At 39.7% G+C, this 24,316-nt stretch overlaps 1 protein-coding gene across 4 annotated transcripts in view; it reads right to left on the bottom strand.

The window, feature by feature from the left end:
* Nucleotides 1–24,316, bottom strand: part of REV1 (REV1 DNA directed polymerase) — a 60,124-nt gene that overhangs the window by 11,584 nt on the left and 24,224 nt on the right. For 2 of the 4 annotated variants that reach the window (XM_060233830.1, XM_060233832.1), the window contains 8 exons: nucleotides 22,579–22,728; nucleotides 18,612–19,306; nucleotides 15,450–15,557; nucleotides 14,409–14,525; nucleotides 6,800–6,923; nucleotides 6,009–6,137; nucleotides 1,779–1,933; nucleotides 222–341 (listed from right to left, as the gene is read on the bottom strand). In XM_060233830.1, coding sequence (XP_060089813.1) covers nucleotides 222–341; nucleotides 1,779–1,933; nucleotides 6,009–6,137; nucleotides 6,800–6,923; nucleotides 14,409–14,525; nucleotides 15,450–15,557; nucleotides 18,612–19,306; nucleotides 22,579–22,728 — 1,598 coding nt within the window. Of the gene's footprint in view, nucleotides 1–221; nucleotides 342–1,778; nucleotides 1,934–6,008; nucleotides 6,138–6,799; nucleotides 6,924–8,734; nucleotides 9,307–14,408; nucleotides 14,526–15,449; nucleotides 15,558–18,611; nucleotides 19,307–22,578; nucleotides 22,729–24,316 lie in introns of those variants that run through there. The other 2 variants (XM_060233831.1, XM_060233833.1) reach the window with 2 other exon arrangements.

Below are 24,316 nucleotides of genomic sequence, written 5' to 3'. Positions count from 1 at the left end.
TCTCTATCCTGATTCTTTGTTGATATTGTCCTTGACTGTAAAAGTTTTTGTTTTTATGAATTTTACTGTTATAATTATTCCACATCCCAGAATATTTTCACTTTTCCCTCTTCCCCCTTTTTTGTATGCATGTGACAGGTTCCAAGTAAACTTTATATTTTATTTAAAAAATTGATAGGTCCTGTACAAAAGCAGAATACAGCATGCTAGCAAAAATTCACCTGGAAGATGAATTACTAGTTGACTTCGAATAAAATCATCCACTTCTTCTGGCTTCAAGTGATACTGCCCATCAGGCTTTGCACTGCGAGTTGCCATTCTAGCCAATAAAATGTTCGAACCTATAAAGATGACAAATATAGTGAAACAAGTGAGAGGCCTGCGAGGAGTCTTTGAATCCCATATTCTCCCTATTACTCAGCCAATGAGGCTCCAGGCCCCACCATCTAAAATTGGCCCAGCAGCTGGTATGCTTAGCTGCCCTGGGGCTCTCAGTGGCTGCTACTGCCATGCTCAAACCTGCAGTGGCTGCCAAAGGCCTCTTGTTCTGATCCCAGGATGTTGGCATCCACCACTCTAGGCACCTTGGCCCAGAGTGGCTTCTGGCATGCTCTGCTTTGGCTAAGGCTGTGAGAATCATGAGGTGGACGGGATTCCCCTCTACTTCCTTACCAGGCCAAGTGTGGCTTCAGGCTATGCAGCTGCCACTGCAGGGCTCAACAGGCTCCTGGGCTGCACTGCTGCCACCAGGCTCAGTATGCCTCCTGGGCTGTGCTGCAACTGCAGGGCTTTTTATTTCTCAAAAAAGCCCAGCAGGAACTCATTTGCTTATTAGGCCATACCCCCTGATGCCAAGCCAGCTGGAACTGTCTTCCTGCTCGAAAAAAGCCTTGCACCACTGCTGCCAGGCCGCGCAGCCAGCTGCCAGGATATGCTACCACTGTTGTTAGCAGGCCCAACATGATTCCCAGGTTGAGTTTCTTCCAACACATGCTGGACATTTTACTTCCCAGGAGATTAACTAATCCCCTGTATTTGTGTGCGTGTGTGTTTTTTTAAATCAGATTTTTCTGCACACCTAAGTGTGCAGAAAGATCTATTTAGCCTCTGTGTGGCCACAATACACAGATTTAGCTATCTGCAGATGGGGGCTACGGGTGGCTAATAGTATATAGATATGGAAGAAATCCATATTGCTATAATTAAACAACACTGGAACACTCTGGAAGTGTATGCATCTCTGTCTCCCCACAGCTCCAGAAGGTAGTGCTTGCAGAGATGTAAATTCATAGACTTCAGGACATATAAGAAAAAACAAGTTCCCTCAGGAAAGTCACTCTTGTAACTGAACATCAGTTGTATTGCCGGTGGCTACTGTGACACTGAGCAAGTATTTTTCAGAGTCACAACTTATTTTATATTTTTCACACCATTTTATGCTGGTAGGATGAATGTCAGTGTTGCCATTGACTAAGGTGAATGTACACACTAGCTGAATCCTACATTTGCAATACACACATCTACCAATTGTGAAGTTCCACTGACACTAAGGCTGTACACTTAACTTCAGTTTTTTGAAAGCTTAACTGCTACTCACCAAATGTACCTGAGGCAATGTTCAGCTAGGGTCCTAGACTATGCATCAGTCGAATAAGTTCTACCTATCTTCTAGACTCCCATGTAAAAGCAGTAAGAATGATATAAAATTGAGGTGATTAATTCACGTTGAGTTATTTAACATTTATTTAAACATAAGTATTCCAGGATAATATACTAACCTATTCCAATGGAAGCAGCACATTTGGTCTTGGTTTTTATTTCAGTACGAATAGCATTTGCTATTTCTTCAGGAGATAGGCCAGTCTCTGCAAGGATTTCAGTGATATCTACTAATGCTTCATCACAACTGACCGCTTCAATGTTATGAGTATAGCTATCAACACAAAGTAAAGGGAGTGAAACAGCAGCAACAGCTCACCATCTGTTTAAAAACAAATACGTAACAAGTAAAGCTCCCCTACTGCGGAACCAATTCCATGATTATTTTTTCTTACAACCTTGCAATTTAAATATATCATAATGGATAAGGAAATTTATTTTACTGATAAGCATTTACTACTGCTTCAAATAAGAGAAAATTTTAACCTTAAGAAGTAGATGTTACAGTTTATATTAAAAGAAATCTGGTATCTTAGAGACAAACTTTTCATGAAGGGGATTCCAAGTTTATATATATTTGCTTTGTTCACATATAAAGCAGGCATTAGATAGTCTACTTTTCACATCAGAAAGTTGATCATGAAAAAGGGGAACTGAATCTGCCCCACACGATCTCCCCATGCTTCTTTGCTTGAAGTGCTTTTCTGCCTTGAAGCACTTTTCTCCCTATACTAATTCTGGTACCAAAGGTAACCTTGAGAGAAAAATTAAGTCGGGTAGCCACAGGGCTTATATCCAGGGGAATGCACAGAAATGACGTTCCGGGAGAGAAGATACAAATTATTTATTTTTACCTTATAAAGCCACACACATGGTGAAGTTCTCTGAGTCTGTCTCTCCAGCTCTGCTTCTGTTCCAGGCAGCTGGAGCTACAGTATTGGCTGGCTCATTTGAAATCTGGCCCCACCGCCTCAGTCCTATAAGGTCAGAGACTGAGGCCACTCTTGGAGTTTCTGCCTGCCTGGCAATCTGGCTGGACTACTGCTCGGTAAGTTGTGTGTGTGTGGGGGTTCCCAGACATCTTTGGATGGGGGAGAGGGGACTTCACCTGCATTGCAAGGCAAGGCCCAGGCTCGCTTGCTCTGCCTCTGTGCACTGGCCTTGGGAGGAGAAGGGCTTCTCCAATGAAAGAGTGGGCACTGGTGGGGGCAGTGTGGAAGAGGGGGAGGAGGTGGGCACCATGTATTTACATTGCAAGGCAAGCCCCAGTATACTTGCTCTGCTCTGCCTTGGTGCATTCGCCTTGGGAGGAGAAGTGGGCTGCTCCATCAAAGCAAGTGCAACAAGGCACAGCAGAGCAAGCAGCCTGGAGCTTGCCCTGCAAAGAGCAGGCATCAGCGGGGGCAGTGTGGAAGAAGGGGAGGGCGCCTTCTGCTTACATTGCAAAGCAAGCCCCCAGCTGCTTGCTCTGCTCTGTCTAGGTGCACTCTCCTTCTCTGAAGGAGAGGACGGAGGGCTTCCCCCTTTTTTGGAGGAAGTTGGCTGCCCTTTCTCTTCAAGAAATAGGTCTCTTCCCTCCCCAAAGGAGGCAATCTACAGGTCATTCCTGGAGATTTCCCCACAAATCTGTTTAGTTCCCTATGGGAAAGGATGGTGGGCTTTCCCCCACTTTATAAAGTAAGTGAGCTGCCCTACCTGTCCAAAAGAGTTGATGGGGATGGCATATAATGCCCTTCTGTCCTTCATAGAGTACCCAGAGCTTACAAGACAGCTGCTTTTATTTTATTTATTTATTTATTTATTTTATTCGATTTATATCCCGCCCTACCCCACCGAGGTGGGCTCAGGGCGGCTTACAACATAAAAAGCTAACAAAAATCAGTTTAAAATACATTAATAATTATACAATAAAATACATAAAAACACATAAAACTCACTTCAATATGTACTATGCTACCTTTCCTTAAATCAATTCTTCAATATTCCAATATTCAATAATCTGATGTTTGAGATTTGAATATTCAGGCATTCCGATAACAATTAATTATATGCCAACCGGAAGAGGGCTGTTTTGCAAGCCCTGCGGAACTGTTCAAGGTTCCGCAGGGCCCTCACCTCCTCCGGGTGAGGTGCTGAAGCAATGTGAAATGGTAAAGCAGAAACAATAAAAGGGGCAGGGGGGAAAAAAACCGGTGGTAACCAGGAGAAAAAGGCAGACTAAGGAAGCCAGTCTTGATACTGGCAAAATAAAATTACAGAAACAAGAACAAAATCAATGTAAGGCCTTTTACTGGACCCATCAAATTAGTACAAAATAAAATTAACCATGAAAGAAAAATTGTGTAAGCCAGAAAGAAGTGGCAAGTCCCAGTCAGAGAAACCAGACTTGACTTTCTGGACTCCTAAAGGACTGTCCAGAAAAGGGCTGTTTTCAAGAGCTGTTGCAAACTTAATCCAGATAATCTCCCTGGAATGTGGGTCACATAAGCAAAGAGTGCAGAGTGAGAAGCCTCTCTCACCCCCCCCCCCCCTTTATCTCTCCCTGCTTTCTGTCCATCTTTATTTCCCTCAAAAGTAACTTGACAGGCCATGCATGCCCTCTGGCTGGCATACATCCTTTTACTTCTCATGGAGATTCCTCTCCCCCCCTCCACAGGAGGCAAAGAGTCAGTCAGTAGGTGACCAAGGCCAAGACCTCCCTCCCTAAAAGCCGTCTCAAGTCTCTCCTTCCTTCCTCCATCTAGTCTCTCTATTCCCACCTTTTTCACTCTTTCCTTCCATCTGTCTCTTCCTCCCCTCCTCTATTTGTCTCAAAATGTGGGAGCTATTGCTTGTCAATTGTGTTTCTCTGTGAAAGAGTTTGTAGTGGTGGCTGTTGAATGAATACAATGGGAGCCAGGCTGTTTGTGGCAGGTGAGCTGCTTTTGCTTTTCCAGTGACTGTACTTCTGGATCTTGTATGTTAGAATTGGATCTCGGGAAGAGACACGGTTCAAAAACTTCAGTAAAGTAAGTGAAAGTTGGATTTTTGCTATGGGATGTAGTTTTGATGGAAGTATTTCTTGCTGTTTTCTGCCTGATGCACACTGCTCTTTCATGGTGCTGAGATATGGAGGACATTGAAGAGTGAGATGTTTTCTGTAGCTCAGGCAGTTTTTCTCTGGATTGCCAGCTCTGAGTTGGGAAATACCTGGAGATTTTGGGTGGAGCTGAGCGGTGGGTTTTGCCTTCTGACACATTTCTGGTGATGTCAGGGAATGTGGCATATGCAAATAACTTATGAAATAAGTTATGCTAATGAGTTCCTGGAAAGCTTTTTTTACAAAATGACCCCTGGATAGTCATGTTAGTCTGTCTGAAGCAGATGAAAAGAGCAAGAGTCTAGCAGCACCTTAAATATTAACAACATTTGTGGCAGGGTATAAACTATTGTGAGTCAACTCCTCATTTCTTCAAAAGCACTTAAACTGGCTGAGTGTGGTTCCAATCCTCTCATCCAAGCTTTCCTTTGGGTATAAAAACTAGATCTCTGGGCTCAATTGCCACTTTTATATGTGAACAAGGCAGATACATATATTAAAATGCAGCTGCCATGTCATATCTAGTTTGACTGCAAATAGTGAACAACATAGACAGAAGACAGATGAAGGGTTCCAAAAGAAATAAAAAATTCAGGTAAACAGTGCAAGATCACAGTCACGTTTTATTCTTACTTTGGACTGTAGTCTACCAGCATCATATCTTAACTAACCTCTGAAAAGTGTTCTAATGTTGAAAATGACCATGCTGTGAAGTGCTGAGAAAAACAAATGCAAAGAATTCCCTTCTCACCCTCTGGCAGGTTCCAAATCCAAAATATGTAGCAAAAAAATTATAAAGAAAAAAACCTATAAAGTTATTTCTAAGGCTTGGATACAGACTAAAGTTTCTGCTCATCAGGGGCATAGCCAGGATTTTTTTTTAAGATTGGGGGCTTTAAACAAATTCAGAGGGGGCTCAAATGTTTTTAAAGCCCCCCCCCCACCTAAAAAGACAGGCCTGGCAAGCCAAGTCTTCCTGCTACTTGATGCTGGCAGGCTGCCTTCCTCCCTCCCCTGCAACTGCTGATACCCTCATTATTCTACTCCTGGGGAGCTGGAGAACTCTCAGGAACAAGCATGAGAGGCAAATTGGGGGTCTGCAGGAGAAAAGGCAAACAGATGGGAAATAACAGCAACACTTCTGTTGAACAGAAAATTTAGTGTGGGTCCAATCCTTAAATTTCCCCATGAAATATGGGATAGTAAAAAAAAGAGAGAGCTGATTCCCAATATTATTAAATAACGTATTTTAAAAGATAACTTATTTTACCTTGCCAGAATTTCATACATTGTCTGTGCAACTTCTTTGTATGTTTGAAAATCATAGGGTACTGCTTGAAGATCTGGACACAATCGTTTTGCTTGCCCAAAAAACATCCCATTTTTTATACCAGCTTGTCTAAAGAAAAAATCCTTGATTTAAAATCCAAAGCATCAGTTATGAAGTTAATAAAATTTTGCATTGCTTATGCTTTCTGCTCAAGGGGTACATTTTGATTTCAATTATTGTTAGATCATAAAGATAAGCATGACTGTTTGAGACCAGGAGGTTTTCCCACTGAACTTGCTAGTCATAATGGTAGTGATGTTTGTAGTTCCATCTCATATACTGCCATTAATTAGCACTTTAGTTCAATGTTTGTTCACAATAACATTTATGCAAGTAAAGTGAGGCCTGTTAGGATGAAGTTGCATGATGTATCTGCCTCTTGACTATTCTCCTGTTTCCTGCATTGCTGTGGAAAGCTACCATTCTAGTTTGAAATGCTTCTTCTGCAACTTCCAGTGCAAACAGTCCCTACAAATTAGACCTTTTATTGAACTGAAACAATTTCTAAGTACATTCTTGGCCTTCAAAAAAAGTTAACAAAAGATTCAAACCATGCAGTGCTAGGGCTCTTTGAGCACAAGACTGGCAATGTGCTGCTTGAAGAGCTTCCACAACATGAAACATTCCCCCCCTTTTCTTGCATGCTCTCACAGGTGTGGGATTAAGCCCCCATACATGGAAGAGAGGGGGAGGGAAAAGGCAAACATACAAATTGCATAGTTTCCTCCTACCTAGCCTCATAGCTGCAGGATGCAATTTCAGCCCTTGATGAAACAGAGATATCAAATTCATTTCCATTCATTTGGGGAGAATCCAGCTCATCCTCAATGGTGAAGTCCAATTTACCAGTTTCTGCTTGGAAAAAAAATTAGTTAAATTTTTAACAGTTAAAAACTGAATTTCATTAATATTTATTATTAATGTTACTTTTAGGAAAGTAGTACTTTACTTTATTAAGAATCTGAAATGTAATATATTTTATGTTCATATGACACAGTACCTGAAAACCCTGAAAATGTTACTTTCCAGAAATACATGCCTTTTAAAAAACTGCAGAATACTCTAAACCAATCTGTAAGCTAATATCCAATGTCAGTACAAAGGAAAGGTCCCCTGTGCAAGCACCAGTCATTTCTGACTCTGGGTGAGTTGCTTGCACGTTTTCACGGCAGACTTTTTTTTACGGGGTGGTTTGCCACTGCCTTCCCCAGTCTTTTACACTTTCCCCCCCAGCAAGCTGGGTACTCATTTTACTGACCTCAGAAGGTTGGAAGGCTGAGTTAACCTTGGGCCAGCTAGCTGAATCCAGCTTCCACTGGAATTGAACTCAAATCGTGAGCAGAGAGTTCAGACCACAGTATTGCATTCTGCTGTTTTACCACTCTGCACCACGCTTCCGCTAGTCAGTACAAAACAGATGCATTATACGGTTGGAATACAGATCACCATGAGTTTAAAAATTGGTCTCATTACCCACATATGAGAAAATCCAAATCTTGGGCAGTTTAAACAGTGTTTGAGAATGAATGATATTGCATACATATATATGCAAAATGGCTTTTTAAAGATGGATCCATATTAATTGCTTCTTTTTCACAAGTTCATTCTCTTGACATTCCAAGCCAAACCTGGCCTTGAGTAAACATCCAGAAGCTGTTTGGTTGTTTAACCAATCCAGGAAACAGCATGCTTTTATTTTTAGCTAGCTGTATCCATGTTGGCCCGGGAGCCACAGACTTACTGGACCTTGTCTAGGGTTTAGCTGACCATAATTTTTTTCTCTGGGGAACAAAAGAAAAGCAAACTAAGCATCACTAAAAATAACAAAGTAATTGTGTGATTTTCTCTACAGATATTTATTATTAATTAAAATTATGAATCGCCTCATCCTGGCCGACGCAAGGCTCTAGGCAATGCACAACAGCAAAAATACACATAAAATCAATAGAACCAGTTAATTAAAACAACTTGAAACCCAATGACATCCTTTATAACATGCTACAAGTTCCGCTTTCTAGGCATCAGAAGCAGGGAATTCCCTCCTTGAGGGGGGGGAGGGGGTGCCACCCCGGCAATCGTTGCTGTCCTCAGGTAAAAGCCTGGTGGAACATCTCTGCTTTACAGGCCCCACGGAATTGTAGAAGATGCAACAGGGCCCTGGTATCTTCCAGTAGAGTGTTCCACTAGGTTGGGGTCAGGACTGAAAAAGTCCTGGCCATTGTTAAGGACAGTCAGACCTCTTTAAGGCTGGGGATCACCAGTAGATCTCAACCTGTAGAGCATAATGCTCTTCCAGGGACATAGTGCAGAAGGCAATTCCATAGATGCATCAGTCCCAGACTGCTCAAGGCCTTAAAGCCGCCCTGAGCCATTCGTGGGAAGGGCGGGATATAAATCCTAAATAAATAAATAAAGGTCATAAACCAAAGCCTTCACATCAGTACTGAACTCAGCAAAAAAACTCCAACAGTACAGAGTAGGAGAGGCGACATACAAATTCCCAAAATAAATAAAATACAGAGTATGAAACTAAGTTTTCTGTTCTATGAAAATTTTCATGCTACACGTATTACTGATATATGAGTACTGTTGTAAATATTACAGACTCATTAAAATACTTAGAAAAATCTAATGAGTGCAAAAAACAGTACCAGCTAGAGACCTACCCTAACATTCTAATGCTCCCTTTGCCAGAAGAGTATAGCAACCTGGATGCTGTTTTTCATTGTTCAATGCACTATATCATGAAAAGTTGTGTCTTTGCAATGTACTCTCTAAAGTGTTGCAGATTGATCTACCATGTTGCAGAAAAATTTGAAATTGTGATGCAGTCTTCAACTGAATATGATCAGGACAAAGACTGCAGTGGATGACAGAAATGTGAAACAGAACAAGGACTTGAGCTGTTGTTTTGCAATAGTTCAGTTATCATTTTCATGGGCTCACTGAAGTCAGCCAACACATCTCATAATGGAAGTTAGAGCAAGTAAGGCCCCAACAAGAAATTAACAAGAACAATGTCTTCAGTCCATTTCTTCCTCTGCCCTGATGTTGTCATATTGTCTATCTTGATGAGTTCGATGGGTTCCTCCATAGTGCAGCACAGCAGATCCCCCCCATAAGATGATGCAGTCACTTCATGTAAATTCAGAGCAACGCAAGACACACTGTCCTCACTGGAAGGCAAGGTAGAGAACCTCTCATCAAAAGTTGAGAAAATAGGCGCATGGTGAATGTGGAGCAACGGATGGAGATATCAGAGGCCAGGACCCAAGTCTGTGAAAAAGAAATCGCTGAGAATAAATCTGTATCTAAGGTGATGATTTAAAAAATGTTGCTCTTTAGAATGAAAGTTGAAGATACTAGGGTTGAGGGAAAGGAAAGCTAAAAATATTCATATCTTAAGAATTATGGCAAAGGAGAAGAGACCCTAGCCATTTGTATAATTGTGTATCTCTCTGGGCAGAGAAGCTCTCTCAGTAGAATGGTAATTACCTGTTCTTAAGCAAATGCTCCAAAATGGAAACATGGAATGATAATGACAGTGTATGTTTAAGGTAACACAACTGTTGGATGAATAAAAATTAAAGACTAATTTTGTAAGAGATCCAAGATTTAACAGCTTCTAAAATTTGTCCAGTGAAAGATAGTAACTGCAGGAGTAAATGATTTGCAAAAGAAGATAGCTGAAGTTGTTGGTGCCTATATCTGGACAACCCAAGAGCCCCAAAGATCCACTGAAACAACTGTATCTTGCAAGTAAAAAAGAAGGCAAGAGCAAAGAGTATGGAAAATGAGACACTGAACTAATGATGTTTTTCCATATTACAATATGGCTATTAATATGTAATAAAACTGGGTTGGATTCTGTTCACTATCACAACTATGCACTCCAAGTTTCTGTATCATTTCTATAACATACTGTTGGCTGCTGTTTAATACACATTCACAAACCTGAATATATGCACATATCTCTGAAGATTTTGTTTCAAAATTCCTCACATGGTATTATTTACAAGAAACCTATAGTTATGCTGAGAATTCATGCTGGAAAGTACTTTATTTTTGCAGAATCCTGTAAAGCTCAATCACCCTTTATTCAAGTATTAGAATGACAGGAAATTTCAATGTTTTCTCTCCAGAAGACAAGAAGACAGCTACTATTTTGTGTTTCTCGATCAAATAAACTACCAGTCAAAAGGCTTAAAAATGCAGACCAAGATTACTAGGAAAATGCACAAGATAAAATCATGCACCAAGCTGGATACAAGATGGAAAAGATTTAACTATTTAACAGTAAAGTAGATACAAGTTCAAAATTGTATGGGTTATATCAAGAAGCATGACAAGGTAAGGCACAACTGGCATGATTTAGCAGAGGGTGGTTCTCATATGTAGCAGAGCTTCTGCATTCTCTGCTGTGGTAACTGAAACGCACTCACACTGTTTGCAGTCCTCTATTCTCTATTAGTGACAGTGGGAGGCTTCTATTAGTTTATAAAAAGAAATGGGCTGTACAAGGCAGCACTGTATTGTGTCAACAACATTTGTTTCCAACAACACAATGGTCAAGGATGGGGTTCTCAACCCTCAAAACTGTGAGCATTGCTATGTCAAGAAAACTCTCAATTCCACTGTCTCTGCATAGTTACAAATATATATATATATCCTGTGGGTCGTAAGCAGAATTCATTCTTCTTGTCAGCAACGTTGGCAACAGAGTAAAGAAAGTGAGAGGGGTTACAGAGATAGCATAGAGGTGTTAAGGAACTAGCAGCTAGATCATACTGGTTCAGATTAGCACTTGGCATTACAGACTTCACAGTACTCTATGACTAAGAAAAGATTTCATGGAAGTATGGCAGTACCACGAAGATGGCAAGAGATCCAAATGTAAAAGAGGGGGCATGCATGAAGGATTGCCTGGGGAGCCCAAGTTATGCTTTGATAATTTTTTATTAAATACTAGAAGCGCATATTGTTACTAGAATCTGTACAACCTGAGGGACCTGAGTTGAGAGACCTCTGACAGAAACTCAAGGTCACATCAGCAGGTGCATATGGAGGAGTGGGGAATCAAACCCAGTTCTCCCAGATAAGAGTCTGCCCACTTAACCACTACACCAAACTAGCTCTCAATTTTTAGTTCCAGTTAAGTAGTTCAAGTTAAAGAGATAAGAAGTATCTGAATTTGGCTGTTTTCGTATTCACTTGGGGCACATGCTTGCTTGAAATTCCTTCACCACAACATGGTCTTTCCCCCACAAAATACAATTCATAGTAACCAAACACATCAACTCCCCAGCACTGGCTTCAACTGGATCTCCCTTCAGAGTCCCTGATCCTATAGACTTGCAAGTGGTAACTAATGCCACCCATCACAATTTATTTCAGTTGAATAAATATTAATGTTTTCTTGTCCCACTTCAAAACCTGAAGCCTTCCATTTTCCTCCCTGAGTATTTAATTGAAAATGTATTTTAAGAAATATGAGAGAGGGAACTAGGGAAAAATCCACCACCCAATTTAGGAACAAATATTTATTTTTAAAAGTAGATTCCTTACCCACAAAGAAACAAAAATACTGAAATATCCCATGGCAATCATTTTGTGGTGGCACGAACTAACTTTTCTAAAAATTCCAAAAGTAAAGGTAGGCTCAGAATTAGGGATTCCTTTGTGGTGGGAATTAGGGATTCCTTTGTGGTGGCACGAACTAACTTTTCTAAAAATTCCAAAAGTAAAGGTAGGCTCAGAATTAGGGATTCCTTTTGAGGGAATAAAACCTCCGGTCATGTTACATTTTATACTACAATGTGCTATATTTATGACAGCCAATATGGTATCTATTATACTACCAATACCAACCAAGTAATTTTTTAAAAATACCTAATTTGACACAGTTACTGATGCAGCTTATAATTACATATAATTATATTAGAATATATATAGAAACAGTGATTTTGATCTCTAAAAGGATGTAACTGTGAGAATTCTATTGTGTAATTTCCCATTACAGCAGGGGCAAAAGAGTCTACGTGTCAACACAAAAGCTGCTTCTTTGCCATTACAACTGCAGTACTTCTGCGGCTGTTTTTGGAGAAAAGCCTGGAACCAGGATTTCTGTGTCTTGCATAGCAACTCTGCTCATTTTAGCAGGGTGTTTTATTGGGCACCACTTGCAGATCTGTACCTAGTTCAAATGTTGGCCATTACTTTAGCAGTCCAGATACTCTGAAAAGCCTTTCAGAGGATGTTAAAATTACAATCTTCCTTCTGGTTTTTAACAGAGGAGGAATTAAGAAACTATTACAGCATGTTTGAAATTATTTTTAGGCTGGTTTGTAATTTTGTCTCTTTTATGTAATTAATATTTAGCTGGTTGGAATTGCAGTTTTAATTTTTATTATAAGCCACTCTACATCCTTTGTAAAGGAGAAATATGGATTAAGTTTTTAAAATATAAGTATTTTCTGAGTTAGCAGAATCTTTCATCTGTGTACCCTTAACATTTTATATTACATTTTTAATGACTGATTCCAGTTCTTAAAACCTGCTTTGGGAGCAAACATAGGCTCAGAAGGGTAATATACACCAAGCATTTTGAAAGCCATTTCATTTTTATGCAACAATACGATTAGTCCTGTATTAAAATTAGTGCCTTTCACTAATAAATAATTGAAAAATGCCTTTCATTAGATTAAAAACCTTGGAATTAAATAACATTAGCAAACTTCTGAAAACTCTGCCATAAACTTGGGAGGAATTTACAAAATTGACTTAGATCTGTGCCATTCATCTTTCAGCATGGAAAAAACAAAACCACTTTGAAATCTTATGCACAGCTACTTCAATATGAGTTCACTGAAATCGACAGGCTCAGACTGGAGTAACAGCATAGAATTGCGCTGAAAATTTCAATGTAACACAAGAAAAAAAAGAATGGCTCTCTGGGGTCCTGGAGATTCTATAGCAAAAAAGATGACAATTATATGCCTTAAAGAAAGCAAGAGAATGTGAATTAACTCAGTCCATCTACTCACACATCCTAAGTCTAACAGTGGCCAGTCATATGAATCCAAGAAAGATACAAGTAGGGTGTGAATACAATAACCTCATCCTACTATTTGTTTCCAGCATATGGTTTCTAAGACAGAGCTTTGGCAACTGAATGCAAGAAGCCTCTCAATTCTATTATAGGTTAGGACTAGGGTTGGGCACAAACCGGTTCATGAGCCAAAATTCAGCATGAACTTGGCCTGGTTTGCAGCTCATCAGTTTGGGGAAGCTGTCTTCCTTGAACATTTACTAGACTTTTGTCCAGTTTGGCTGTTTGGGCCATTTAAACCTAACTACTGAGCAATGCAGGTCTGCAGATCACCTGTGAATTTAAATGGCTGCAAGCCATTTCACCATCTGGTCTCTCCACACAAAGAGTACCCACCTCACTGTTAGACTGTGTTCCGTTTTGCTTTGAAGTGGGGTGGGGGAGTGAAATGGATTGCTGAAATGGCTGCCAGCCATTTTAGCCTAATAGCGAGGTGAATGACTATGAACCTTCAAGGTTATTGTTTACACAGAAGCTTTGGTTTTTCCTACTCTAACAGCAGATTGGGTCTGCCTGTCAGTTGTTAGGTTTTCTGGGTGATCCTCCTCTTTCTCCCATCTGCAGCTTGCCAAGGCACGGAGAAAAAGCAACCTGAACTGACTGGCTTGGCTTTTTAGGGTCAGTTCAGGAACTGCCCCAAACCATGAACCAGAATTTTTAGATTCATGCCCAATCCTAGTCAAGAAGCTATGGCCTCTGTTTAATAATTGGGGGTGTGTGGGTGTGAAGAGCAACTATATATAGTGACCGGCTCAATTCTAATGAGGAATGACTGGGAATGGGAACCAATTTTGACCCTCCTCATCTCTCTGTACAGGAAATTTAAGGGGCTTCGGCAGGTTGATTTTTCTTGCCCTCCACCTTTTTTCCTTTAATTGAAATTCCTTTCAATGCGCTGTCTCTTCTGAAACATTTTCAGCATTCAACAGGCCATCTGAAGGATGTCCTCCAACTTTTTGTAAATTACATTTCTGTAACCTGGGGGATTTCCCAAATATTGCACAGCTCTTACCCTGTGGCCCAGTTTTGTTGCTTTCATCATACACAAGGAAGTCAGGATGTTTACTATTAGATATAGTTATATCCAATAATTGTGAGACAATGAAATAAAACAATACATTCAACCTTAGCTTTCATATGACTAAACTACATAGAGTTGTGAAAATAATTTACAACATCATATATACATATACACACACTCCCAATTTTAGTAAGCTGCAGAACATTTGTACCTGCTTTGCCTTTCAGTAATTTATTCTGGTAATATTGCCATTCCAGCTGTGGGTTTGCACCTGGACGAAGCAATGCTTTTCCTGATCCTCGATTACTTGTAACAGCCACTGGTTTCCCTGTGAAATATAATTACATGTAAGTCAACTTGCATCAGTTTTCAAAAAAAGGCAAGTAATATTGTAATGTGCTTTGCAACAAATATGCCAGATTTGTGTTCACTGATTCTCTTACACAGGAACCAACATGTTTGTCTTAGGTAGGCAGTAGAAGGGCACTGTTGGATATTAAATAGGATGATGTGCCATCGCATTTACATAAGCAGCATTATTCTATATTCCCTCATTTTTACAAGTTAAATCAGGAGACACAGTGAGCAAAGCTTATTTGGCCTGGTACCTGCACCACGAGGGATCCCTGTTCGCAGAGACTTTTTTCCTATATCTGTCATAAGTAAGTGAATGCTTTTGACTTGCATTTTGATACTCTGCCAGCTGTGGATAAATGTTTGGCCCTAGCTTTAACAGATTCTGTTTGATATGGTTGTACATATTTACATTCTTTGGTTTGGATTATTTTGTAAGTCGTTTAACAAAGGTTTTTCACCAAACACCACTTTTTATAAATAAAACAAATAAGTAACCTATTCTGGAAAATAAAGAAGTCCACGTACATTTAAATATGGACAATTATTTACAATTACAAGTATAACTCTTTGTTTTAATTGTTGCTGGTGGGGGGGGGAACCTTCATATTTTCATTGTTTAAACACTGTGCACTGAATAGCAGAAACCACCTTGTAAAAAGTCTGCTGCAAAAACATCGTGATGCGACATCACCCCAGAGTCGGAAACAACTGGTGCTTGCACAGGGGATTACCTTTACCTTTTTATGTTACTTGCAATATACAACCTGAAATACCTGCAAGGCGTAGTACCCACATACTATTTTTCAGATCAAAAGCTTAGCCGTTCCAATCACTGAATAGTTAACATACACAATAGCTCCTCCGTAGCAACTCAATTTTGGTGTAGTTTACTGACCTTTTAGGTCTGGCTTCTCTCGAATACCCACTGACACAAAGAAGCAGTCCATGTCCACATGCATTATACAGCTCTGATGCTTGGTTGAGCTCAGGATGAACACATTATCTAGCATAATAACAAATGGAAAATTTAAAGTAGAGATTACATTTTAATGTTTATCAGCCCACTCCTTGTTGACGAATAGTTTAAGATGCCACAAAATTCTAGTCTGCAAATAGAACTTAAAAGCTTTAGAAGGTGACAGCCCATCATTTCACATACTTCCTCTTCATTACAGTTCATTTGGTTTCAAGAGCGTATGAGTTTCTTTCAGCTTTTACTAGAACAAGAAATAAACTGTATCACTTTCCCAGCTTGATTCTATGCTGCTGTTTTATTGTATCAGGGAAAACAGGACTGTAGTGCAGCAGATGAACAGATTTAACCAGAAACCCCTTCAGCTTTATAATCATGTGACTTTCAATAGGCAAAAATAAATAAAATAATGCAGACTTTTGCCAACACTGGGGATGCCAAACTAAACATTTCTTGGGAACCTGAAAGATCTTGCACAGCACAAATGATATACAGAGGGACATGGCTGAATGCTTACATAGCAGGTTTTACGGACACTGGGAACTCTGTTCACCATGAAATTGGAGCAAGAGATAGGCTCATGTAAGAAGTGGTACAACTATGCAGCATGATCCCAAATCCACTAGTGTTAACACATGTTCGCAAATCCTATTCTCAAGCTCAACCAAAAATCACAAAAATATAAAAGAACAATTTGGCACCTTCAAATAGTAAACTGTCATCCCTTCAAAATAACCTGAAATATAATGGTGTATAACCACCATTAAGCAGTTTTTAATATAAGTATCCTTTATTAATAAAGTCTTCATTTTGTACCTGCCTACACATCAAAGGTGTAAAATTCCATTTCTGTTTGCTAATTGATTTTAAAAAATAAAAAAGGCAAATTCAAACATTGAAAAACTCCATCAAGTCACATAAATACTTTAGATTTTTCCCCACAGAAACTATTTTTCTGAAACATCTACTTCCCTAATTCTTGACATTTTCAAACTTAATTCAAAAACCTACAAAAGTCATAACAAGGCACAGTCTTAACAAGTCATAACATATGGCACAGTCATAGGTTGATCTTTCCCAACCTGTAAAGAGAACCCGTTTAAGCCAAACTCCCAGCTTTTAAGCCAGTACCCATCTACAGCACTGCCTACAGGAAGAAAAGTAACAGATAGAAGAAATGCTGAATTCCCCCAAACTGTAATATTACAAAATTCATTCATAGTAGAGATGGTTACAGATGGGAAAGCCTGATTCAGGCTCGTGAACAAGGCAGCCTTGAACTGAACATTTGAGTGAAACCTGCCTGAAAATGAACTGGTTTGGGGTCCCCCTGATGATGCATGAATGCCACTCCTGGCTGGTGTTGAATGCTGTCCCAGAAGTAGCATGTGTGCTCCGGGGGTCGAACACCTGAACCAAACCAAGCAGAAGTTTGGTGAGTGTTCGTGATTTGTGAACCAGTTCGAACTTTGGCTTGAGTTCAGGTTTATGCCCATCCCTAATTCATAGTAAGGAAAGAACCATGGTATCAACAATTCTCATAATCTGGAACACAATTCAACAATAAGTACCCTGAACTGTGATACAAGAGACAGATTAAGGGGGGCAGCCCTGTTGGTCTGACGCAGCAGACTTCTGTATCTGAAGAAGCATGCTTGCACGCAAAAGCTTATACCTTGAATAAAACTCTGTAGGTCTTAAAGGTGGCAGTAGACTCAAACTTTGTTGTGATACAGGAGAAACATTGTTCCACCCATTATATTCATAAGCTAAATTGCTTTGTGGCCCATAGCTGTTCATCACTAATTCATGAATACTCCAATGCACACAAATACAGTAAGTCAAAATATAAACTGAACAGCTAGAGGGCACCCCTCTCCCATAGTTAAAATGTGCAAGGAGATTTTGTTACTGGGGCAAGAGAAGAGCATGAGGTCATCTTGCAACATCAAGGCTCAGGACTATTATTACCAGAAGTCACCTGAAAACGATGCCAGGGCCCAAAATTAGTGAAAAAAGCAACCTGCGTTTATACAGGTCTTGTTGCCACCCAACTGTTCTGTGTTCTATAACTGGTTAAATTTGGATGTGTGTATCTCTTTTGTCACATTCCAGTGGTCAAGGAATGTAGGTATCATTTCCAAAACACTGATAGACAGATAGATGAGGCAAGAGCAAGCTGCTTAGCAGATGAGTCCACTATTTCCTTGGAGGCCATGAGGGCTCTTTCCTAAAGAGCGGCCTGCTGATAAAATACTTGATTTTGGCAAGTCTGTCTGATAACATTTTTGGCAATGGCAAACAATCTACTTTGTGTTGCTCCCCAAGCAAAACAGATAATGGTCATGGTTCACAATGGAAAGCTGCTTCTGGGCTAATGACAGCCCTTAAAAACAATCATTAATGCTTGAAATATCTCAGGATCATGGAGAAGGAAAAGTATATACACTAATCTGTGTTTTTTTAAACAAACATATGAAGAAAAAACACTGAGGGAACAAAGCCCAAGAATAAGTTCCTGACCCATGTTGCTGTTGTAGCAGAGAAAGGAGAACTAAATGCAAATCCTTCCCTGTCCTGATCTGCATCTCTAAAGATGGAGCTTTTTACACAAAACCAATACCTCCAGATGTGAAAGCATGATGCAGAGACCACGAAAAAGTAGTATGGCCATGGAAAACCACCACCACTAAGGGCAGTAGGTGATACCAAGAGGGGCCTTCTCAAGAGAGAGAGGATAGTAGGTCTCTGTTTATGACAGTGAAGGTATGGTACAGTCAACTATGGTGCAGGGGCTCCATTAATAAACCTATTTTAGACCTGCCTGTTTTTACACAGTGATTGGATCACAGTTTACATGGGAGACATATGTAGTACAGGTGGCCTGTTTATTCCAATCTCCCTAAGAAACTCAAAGAATTAGACTTGCTTCCTCCAAACAAGTCTAAATAAAGAGTAAAGATATGCATGTTATGTTTCTTCACTAAAAGTATGTCCCATATCATTTATTCCATGTATTATTGTCTGCACCTCTCTTCCTTTTGCAGTGTAGTAACATCTCTTCATATAATTTTAAACAATTACCTGTATCAGCTTTATGAAATGCAGACTGCCCTGCTTTCAACTTTTTTAACTTTTCTCTTCCTGGGAAGATTCCACTGTTTTGTCTCTGTAGGGTGTTAACAAACTCTGTAAATTCACACTTCCAGGTAGCTATATGATGAAGTCTTGAACGAGAATAAAAGTCAGAAATAAAACTGCTATTAGAAGATTTGGACAGAGGTGAAGAAACCACCTTACTAGGAGCAGATACTGAAACAGTGCTTTTTGTGCTTGAAGGCCCCTGAACAGTGGAATGATAAGCACCATTTATTTTAATATTACTGTGCAAAGATGAAGATGAATTATTCATAGTCCTATGAGGATCCTGTAAAAGTTCTGTATTTTTGTTGCTTTGTTGCAAATGCTGTACAGAGCAGTCTCTGAAGTCAGATTTCTCTTTCCTTTCCTCCTCCTGCACAGGGCCTGGAGACAGTCTAGTTGCAACCTTATGGCCAGAGTGCACCAAGCTATCCTGTGTCTTTAAGGCACTGTTAGAACTATGAGTGTGTCCATTAAAAATGGCAGTGCTGTCCCTATGGTGAATTCCATTCTGTTTACTCCAAGGAAAGACTTCCTCCAGGAATCCTGTTTCTCCAGTCTCACATTCCTTGTTCAATTTTCTCATTCCATTGGCTTTGATTTCATTCTTCTTTTCATATTTTTTTACTGGACTATTTCTAAAAACAAAGAAAACTGATCAAAATGCAATTTTAAGAAAAAAGGCACTTATACTCAATTTTTCACTTTTGAGAAAAAGTAGCCATTAGAGTACTTAGGAGTCTCTTTTTCTCTCTCCCTGTTTTAATAACACTATAGTTTCCAGAACCATAAACCAACCTGACAGGAGATTTCGCTACAAAATTACATTGTGTATGCCCAAGTGAAGTATTTCTAAGTCCTAATTGGCTAAACAAATGACAAGAAGAAGATGATATTGGATTTATATCCCGCCCTCCACTCCGAAGAGTCTCAGAGCAGTCACAATCTCCTCTACCTTCCTCCCCCACAACAGACACTCTGTGAGGTGGGTGGGGCTGGAGAGAGCTCTCACAGCATCTGCCCTTTCAAGGACAACCTCTGCCAGAGCTATGGCTGACCCAAGGCCATGCTAGCAGGTGCAAGTGGAGGAGTGAGGAATCAAACCCGGTACTCCCAGATAAGAGTCCATACACTTAATCACTACACCAAACTGGCTCTCCCTCTCAAGAATAAGCTGGGTTTCTACATGCAAGTCTAGCCCAATTATGCATAATGTGGGGAACTGAGGGCCAAATTAGACATCACAGTGTTCTCATGGCCGCCATGAAGATGCTGCTGCCATTTTAAAGTTGGTATGGTCAGTTGAGACACTTGCTGAAATGGTCACGTACACATACTCCATGGTTTGGGGGTCTTGAAAAGGCATACAGCTGTGCATAGAGATGAGAGCACTGAGCTGCAGGCTTGATCATCATTGCATCTTCGCGGCATTTTAGAATTATTTTTAAGTGGTAGTAGCAGTCTTGCAGCAGCCACAGTTATACCACTTCATCTAATCTGGACCTGACACTGAAGCATAATACACAAGGTAGGACAAGCAAGAAGGAAAAATCAATTCTTCTGCTTGCAACTTTTCCCCACATCACACCTTTCCCTCACCCCCAGATCAAGTCGTTTCCAGTAACACAATTCAGCCATGGGTAAATAACCTTTGGATATGGATTACAGGGAATTTAGCTTTTCTTTGGCATTCCCTGAATAGCATGCCCTTTTGGTGTGTATTGAAACTATGGAAAACAGAGAAATAATTTACTTCCTGGGCATATATTTTTAGGTTTTTTGTAGAAAGTTTTTTAAAAAGTCCTTTAAGTCTATGCTTAATATCAAAATTTAATAACTGCCCTTTTAAGTATCTTTGGCTTATGGTATTTTCTATGAATAGCTAGAATTCTGTAAGAAAACATGCGTATAAATTGACATATACAAAATTTGCATCTCAGAAAGAGATAACGCTATGGTAGTTCAAGGAGCTGCTGATCTTTGGAATGCTGAAGAATCAAGGTACTCCCAGAGAAAGCAATTTAAAGGAACTAAGAAATTGGATGCTAACTAGCTTTCTGACATACAAGTAAAATCTGCAACCCAATTAATTGTGAAATTCTAAAAGGGTTACTGCTAGTATCCCCATATCTAACATAGTTATATTAGTTAGTAACAGGCTTGCAAACACAGTAGTGAGAAGACAGAGACTTGAGTTAAATAGGGGCCGGTATAACAATAATCACAATTACCTGAGAACCGGGGTTCTGAACCTGACAATTATTATTATTTCCTCATCTCTGCTGCGGAGGTAAGATGGTAACGGGATACACCCCTCATGCCCTCCAGCAATGTATGAGTTCTAGGAGTTGTAAGCAGGCCTTTTAAAAATAATCTTCTCATTTTTCTCTGACTATCCTATAACCCCCTTAAATACATCATATATTTTTAAATGCAGTAAACATGCTCATATTGGGCTATTTGAGGGTTGTTGTTGTTTTTAAAAATTAAAAGTAGTATTTTTCTACATACCAGGGGAGGTTTTCCAAGTGTGCATGAACACCCCTGCGTAATTAGTGTGCAACACGGTTCACATCCCTGACAATATGAATCACAGTGCATGTGATTGAGAAAAATTTCTTGTGGGCCAGACAAAGGTCAAAACATGTGGCATTCTAAAAGGCCATAAGCAAAGTCATGCCTTCGCTATACTATGAAGTGATACAGCTATGCTGGGAATAGCCAACATGGACATGGATAGCCTAAAAGCACCACAACTCTCCTAAGTGAAAAAGAAAGGGGAACAGACAGGGAGAAAGACTATTTTATATATTCAGAGACCTGCTCAAGGGAAACCCCCCCAATAAAAGCATTAACACATCAAATCATAAAAACTGGCCATTACATTGTTGGAAAAATCTGCACAAAGGGAGTGCAGCATAAAAATCAGAAGACATTATTCCAGAAGTTGAAAACAGTGGTCATGAAGCAGCAGTATGCAGGTCATAAAACAATCAGCTAAAAATGATGAGACAGAACTACTAAATAATCAAAACTGGAATAGGAGACAACTTTGGCCTGGAATATAAATGATAGCAGAGTGTGCTACAGGCACTCCTCAAAAGGGAAGATATTCCAGATGTGAGGTGCCACTACTGAAAAGTCCTGTTTATAGTTCAGCTTAAAAAAAAAAGGTAAAAAGGTAGTCCCCTGTGAAAGCACCAGTCATTTCCGACTCTGGGGTGACGTCGCATCACAACGTTTTCACGTCGAACTTTTTATGGGGTGGTTTGCCATTGTCTTCCCCAGTCATCTACACTTCCCCCCAGCAAGCTGGGTACTCATTTTACCAACCTCGGAAGGATGGAAGGCTGAGTCAACCTTGAGCCGGCTACCTGAACCCAGTTTCCGCCAGGATCAAACTCAGGTAATGAGCAGAGGGCTCGGACTGCAGTACTGCAGCTTTACCACTCTGTGCCACGGGGCTCTCAGTTAACAGCTACTTCACTGCTATCTGGCTAAGTCTTGACAGGAACACCTTACCAAGCATGCTGATCAGCTTAATTGCCTTTTAGCTTCAAAAGATCTAAACAGAGGTGCTTAGTACCTGATACTAACATATTATCTCTTTATCACATTCACAACACAGTAGGACAGATTTTGTCTCTCACACTGGCAAAAAAAAATGGAATTCAAATCATTATTCTAATTTGGAAGACTTCTTTATTAAAATAATCTGAATACACACTTTTTCAGAATACAGGATAAAAAACTTAGAATAACTAAGTAATGATTTCTATCCTGAATGTAAACCCAGGCCAAGAAGATTCTGAAGACCTGCCCAAACATTATCAACATAAAGTTACCAGAAATCATCAGAATTTATTAACTTCCAAAAGTCTCAATGAGAAAATCAAGACCAGATACTTACACCCTGTTGAGCTCTCCAGAGATATTGCTAGGACCTGGAATAGGATCTTCTGGTTTGCATATGGCACTGAAACAGAGGCCTTTCTGAATACTTGACTGCTTTGTGTAAAGCTGATATGGAATGTAAGAAAGGAGACGCCCAGCTTTTATGCTAAAACAAAACATATTTAGTTTATTAAGGATGTCAACATAAATTTTTTAATGAATCTAACCTTTGACTTTACATCATATGGGAAAAAATAGTCTATGTTCAATAGTAGTGGGGTTTTTTTGGGGGGGGGAGCATTCCTTTAACCCTGGTCTAAATTCTGTGCACGGACACAGGACTTCCTCATCTTCCCCCTCACACTGCAACATGAAATGTTTCCCCATGCTGCTCCTGAGGGACAGATAATCCCCAGGAACAGCATGAGAGGCGAAGGGCTGCTGTTACAGGGGAGAATTAGCAACAATCCTCTTTCCCTTTTGTGTGTATGGATCTTTTCTACATGATCCAATCCTTATACATTAATTGCTATCTTGTTTCCTTTCTTTCCAGTCACTTCATTTCCCAAGTGATTTTATACGTAATAACCAGTAATATGTTTTAAATAAATTTAAAATTCTAAGGTAGAGATCCAAAGAGCTGCTTTAGGAGTACCTAAAGGTTTAGGCATATCCAGACTATGCACAACAGACTACTCAAAATCATATCTTACAGCTTTCCATAAGCTCCTGATTTTCTTGGCAATCAATCCACAAGTACTAGAATTGGCTTGGCTATGGATCTTCCATACATCTCCGCACTACCAGAGTCGGTTTATTTTCTTTTGCACGTGCCTTCAACAATGAGGATTTTCAAGGGAGGGCGCTGTCATAATTGGTGGTGTCACAGCACCCCTCCTTTAAAAAAGGACAATAAATACCGATTTATCACTAAATGGTTGTAAGAGGCTCAGCAAGTTCACTGAATTCCCAGCTTTCAGTATTTTTTTTAAAAAACTTTCTCATCTCTTGTCTCATGGAGATGAATAAAAAGACATATTTCCATAATCGAAAGTGCTAGAAATATAATTTTTACTTTACATAATGGAAGATGAGCATTCAGAGAACCAGATAAGACTGTTACAATGCTGTAGCAATATATCAATTTTAATGCTGTTTTTTAAAAAAAGAAAAATGAAACATGTGTGTGTGGAAGTGGTTTGATTACAACAATCCAATAATAAAAAGTGGGCAGGAGGTGGGTGGGAGTGGGCAGGACAAAGAAACCAACATAAATATTATGCACAATTTATTTATTTATTATTTTAGATTTCTATCCTGCCCTTCCCAAAAATGGGCTCAGGGCAGGTCATGTAAATAAAATTTACATAAATATAAAACTAACTAAAATCTTGGCTGGTACAGACAAGTAACAGCGATCAAAGACAGTGTCTTTTCAACTTAGACTCACAATAGTGCCTCCATGTGGCAGGAGAAAAACGCTAACTCAAAATCAGCTTCCAGAAAAACATCAGGGTAAAAGTGATCTCAAAAGAACTGGAAAAGGAGAGGAACAAAAAAAAACACTGAAGTGAAAACAAACGAACAAAATGTAGGCAGAAATCAGGTGAACATCTGAAGGTGTATGCAGCTAGGACTGACTCCCACAAAAAAAAAAAAATACAGAAGAGACTTCACTCATCTTTTGAAACCCCCATGAGTTTTAAAAGCAGTTTGCTATGTGGCAGTGAGAACCCTGTTTGAGAAACACAGGC

This window comes from Heteronotia binoei, chromosome 3, assembly GCF_032191835.1.
Source record: "Heteronotia binoei isolate CCM8104 ecotype False Entrance Well chromosome 3, APGP_CSIRO_Hbin_v1, whole genome shotgun sequence".
Lineage (NCBI taxonomy): Eukaryota > Metazoa > Chordata > Lepidosauria > Squamata > Gekkonidae > Heteronotia > Heteronotia binoei.
The sequence above is the reverse complement of the archived record's forward strand: the minus strand, read 5'-3'. Positions and strand labels throughout refer to the sequence as shown.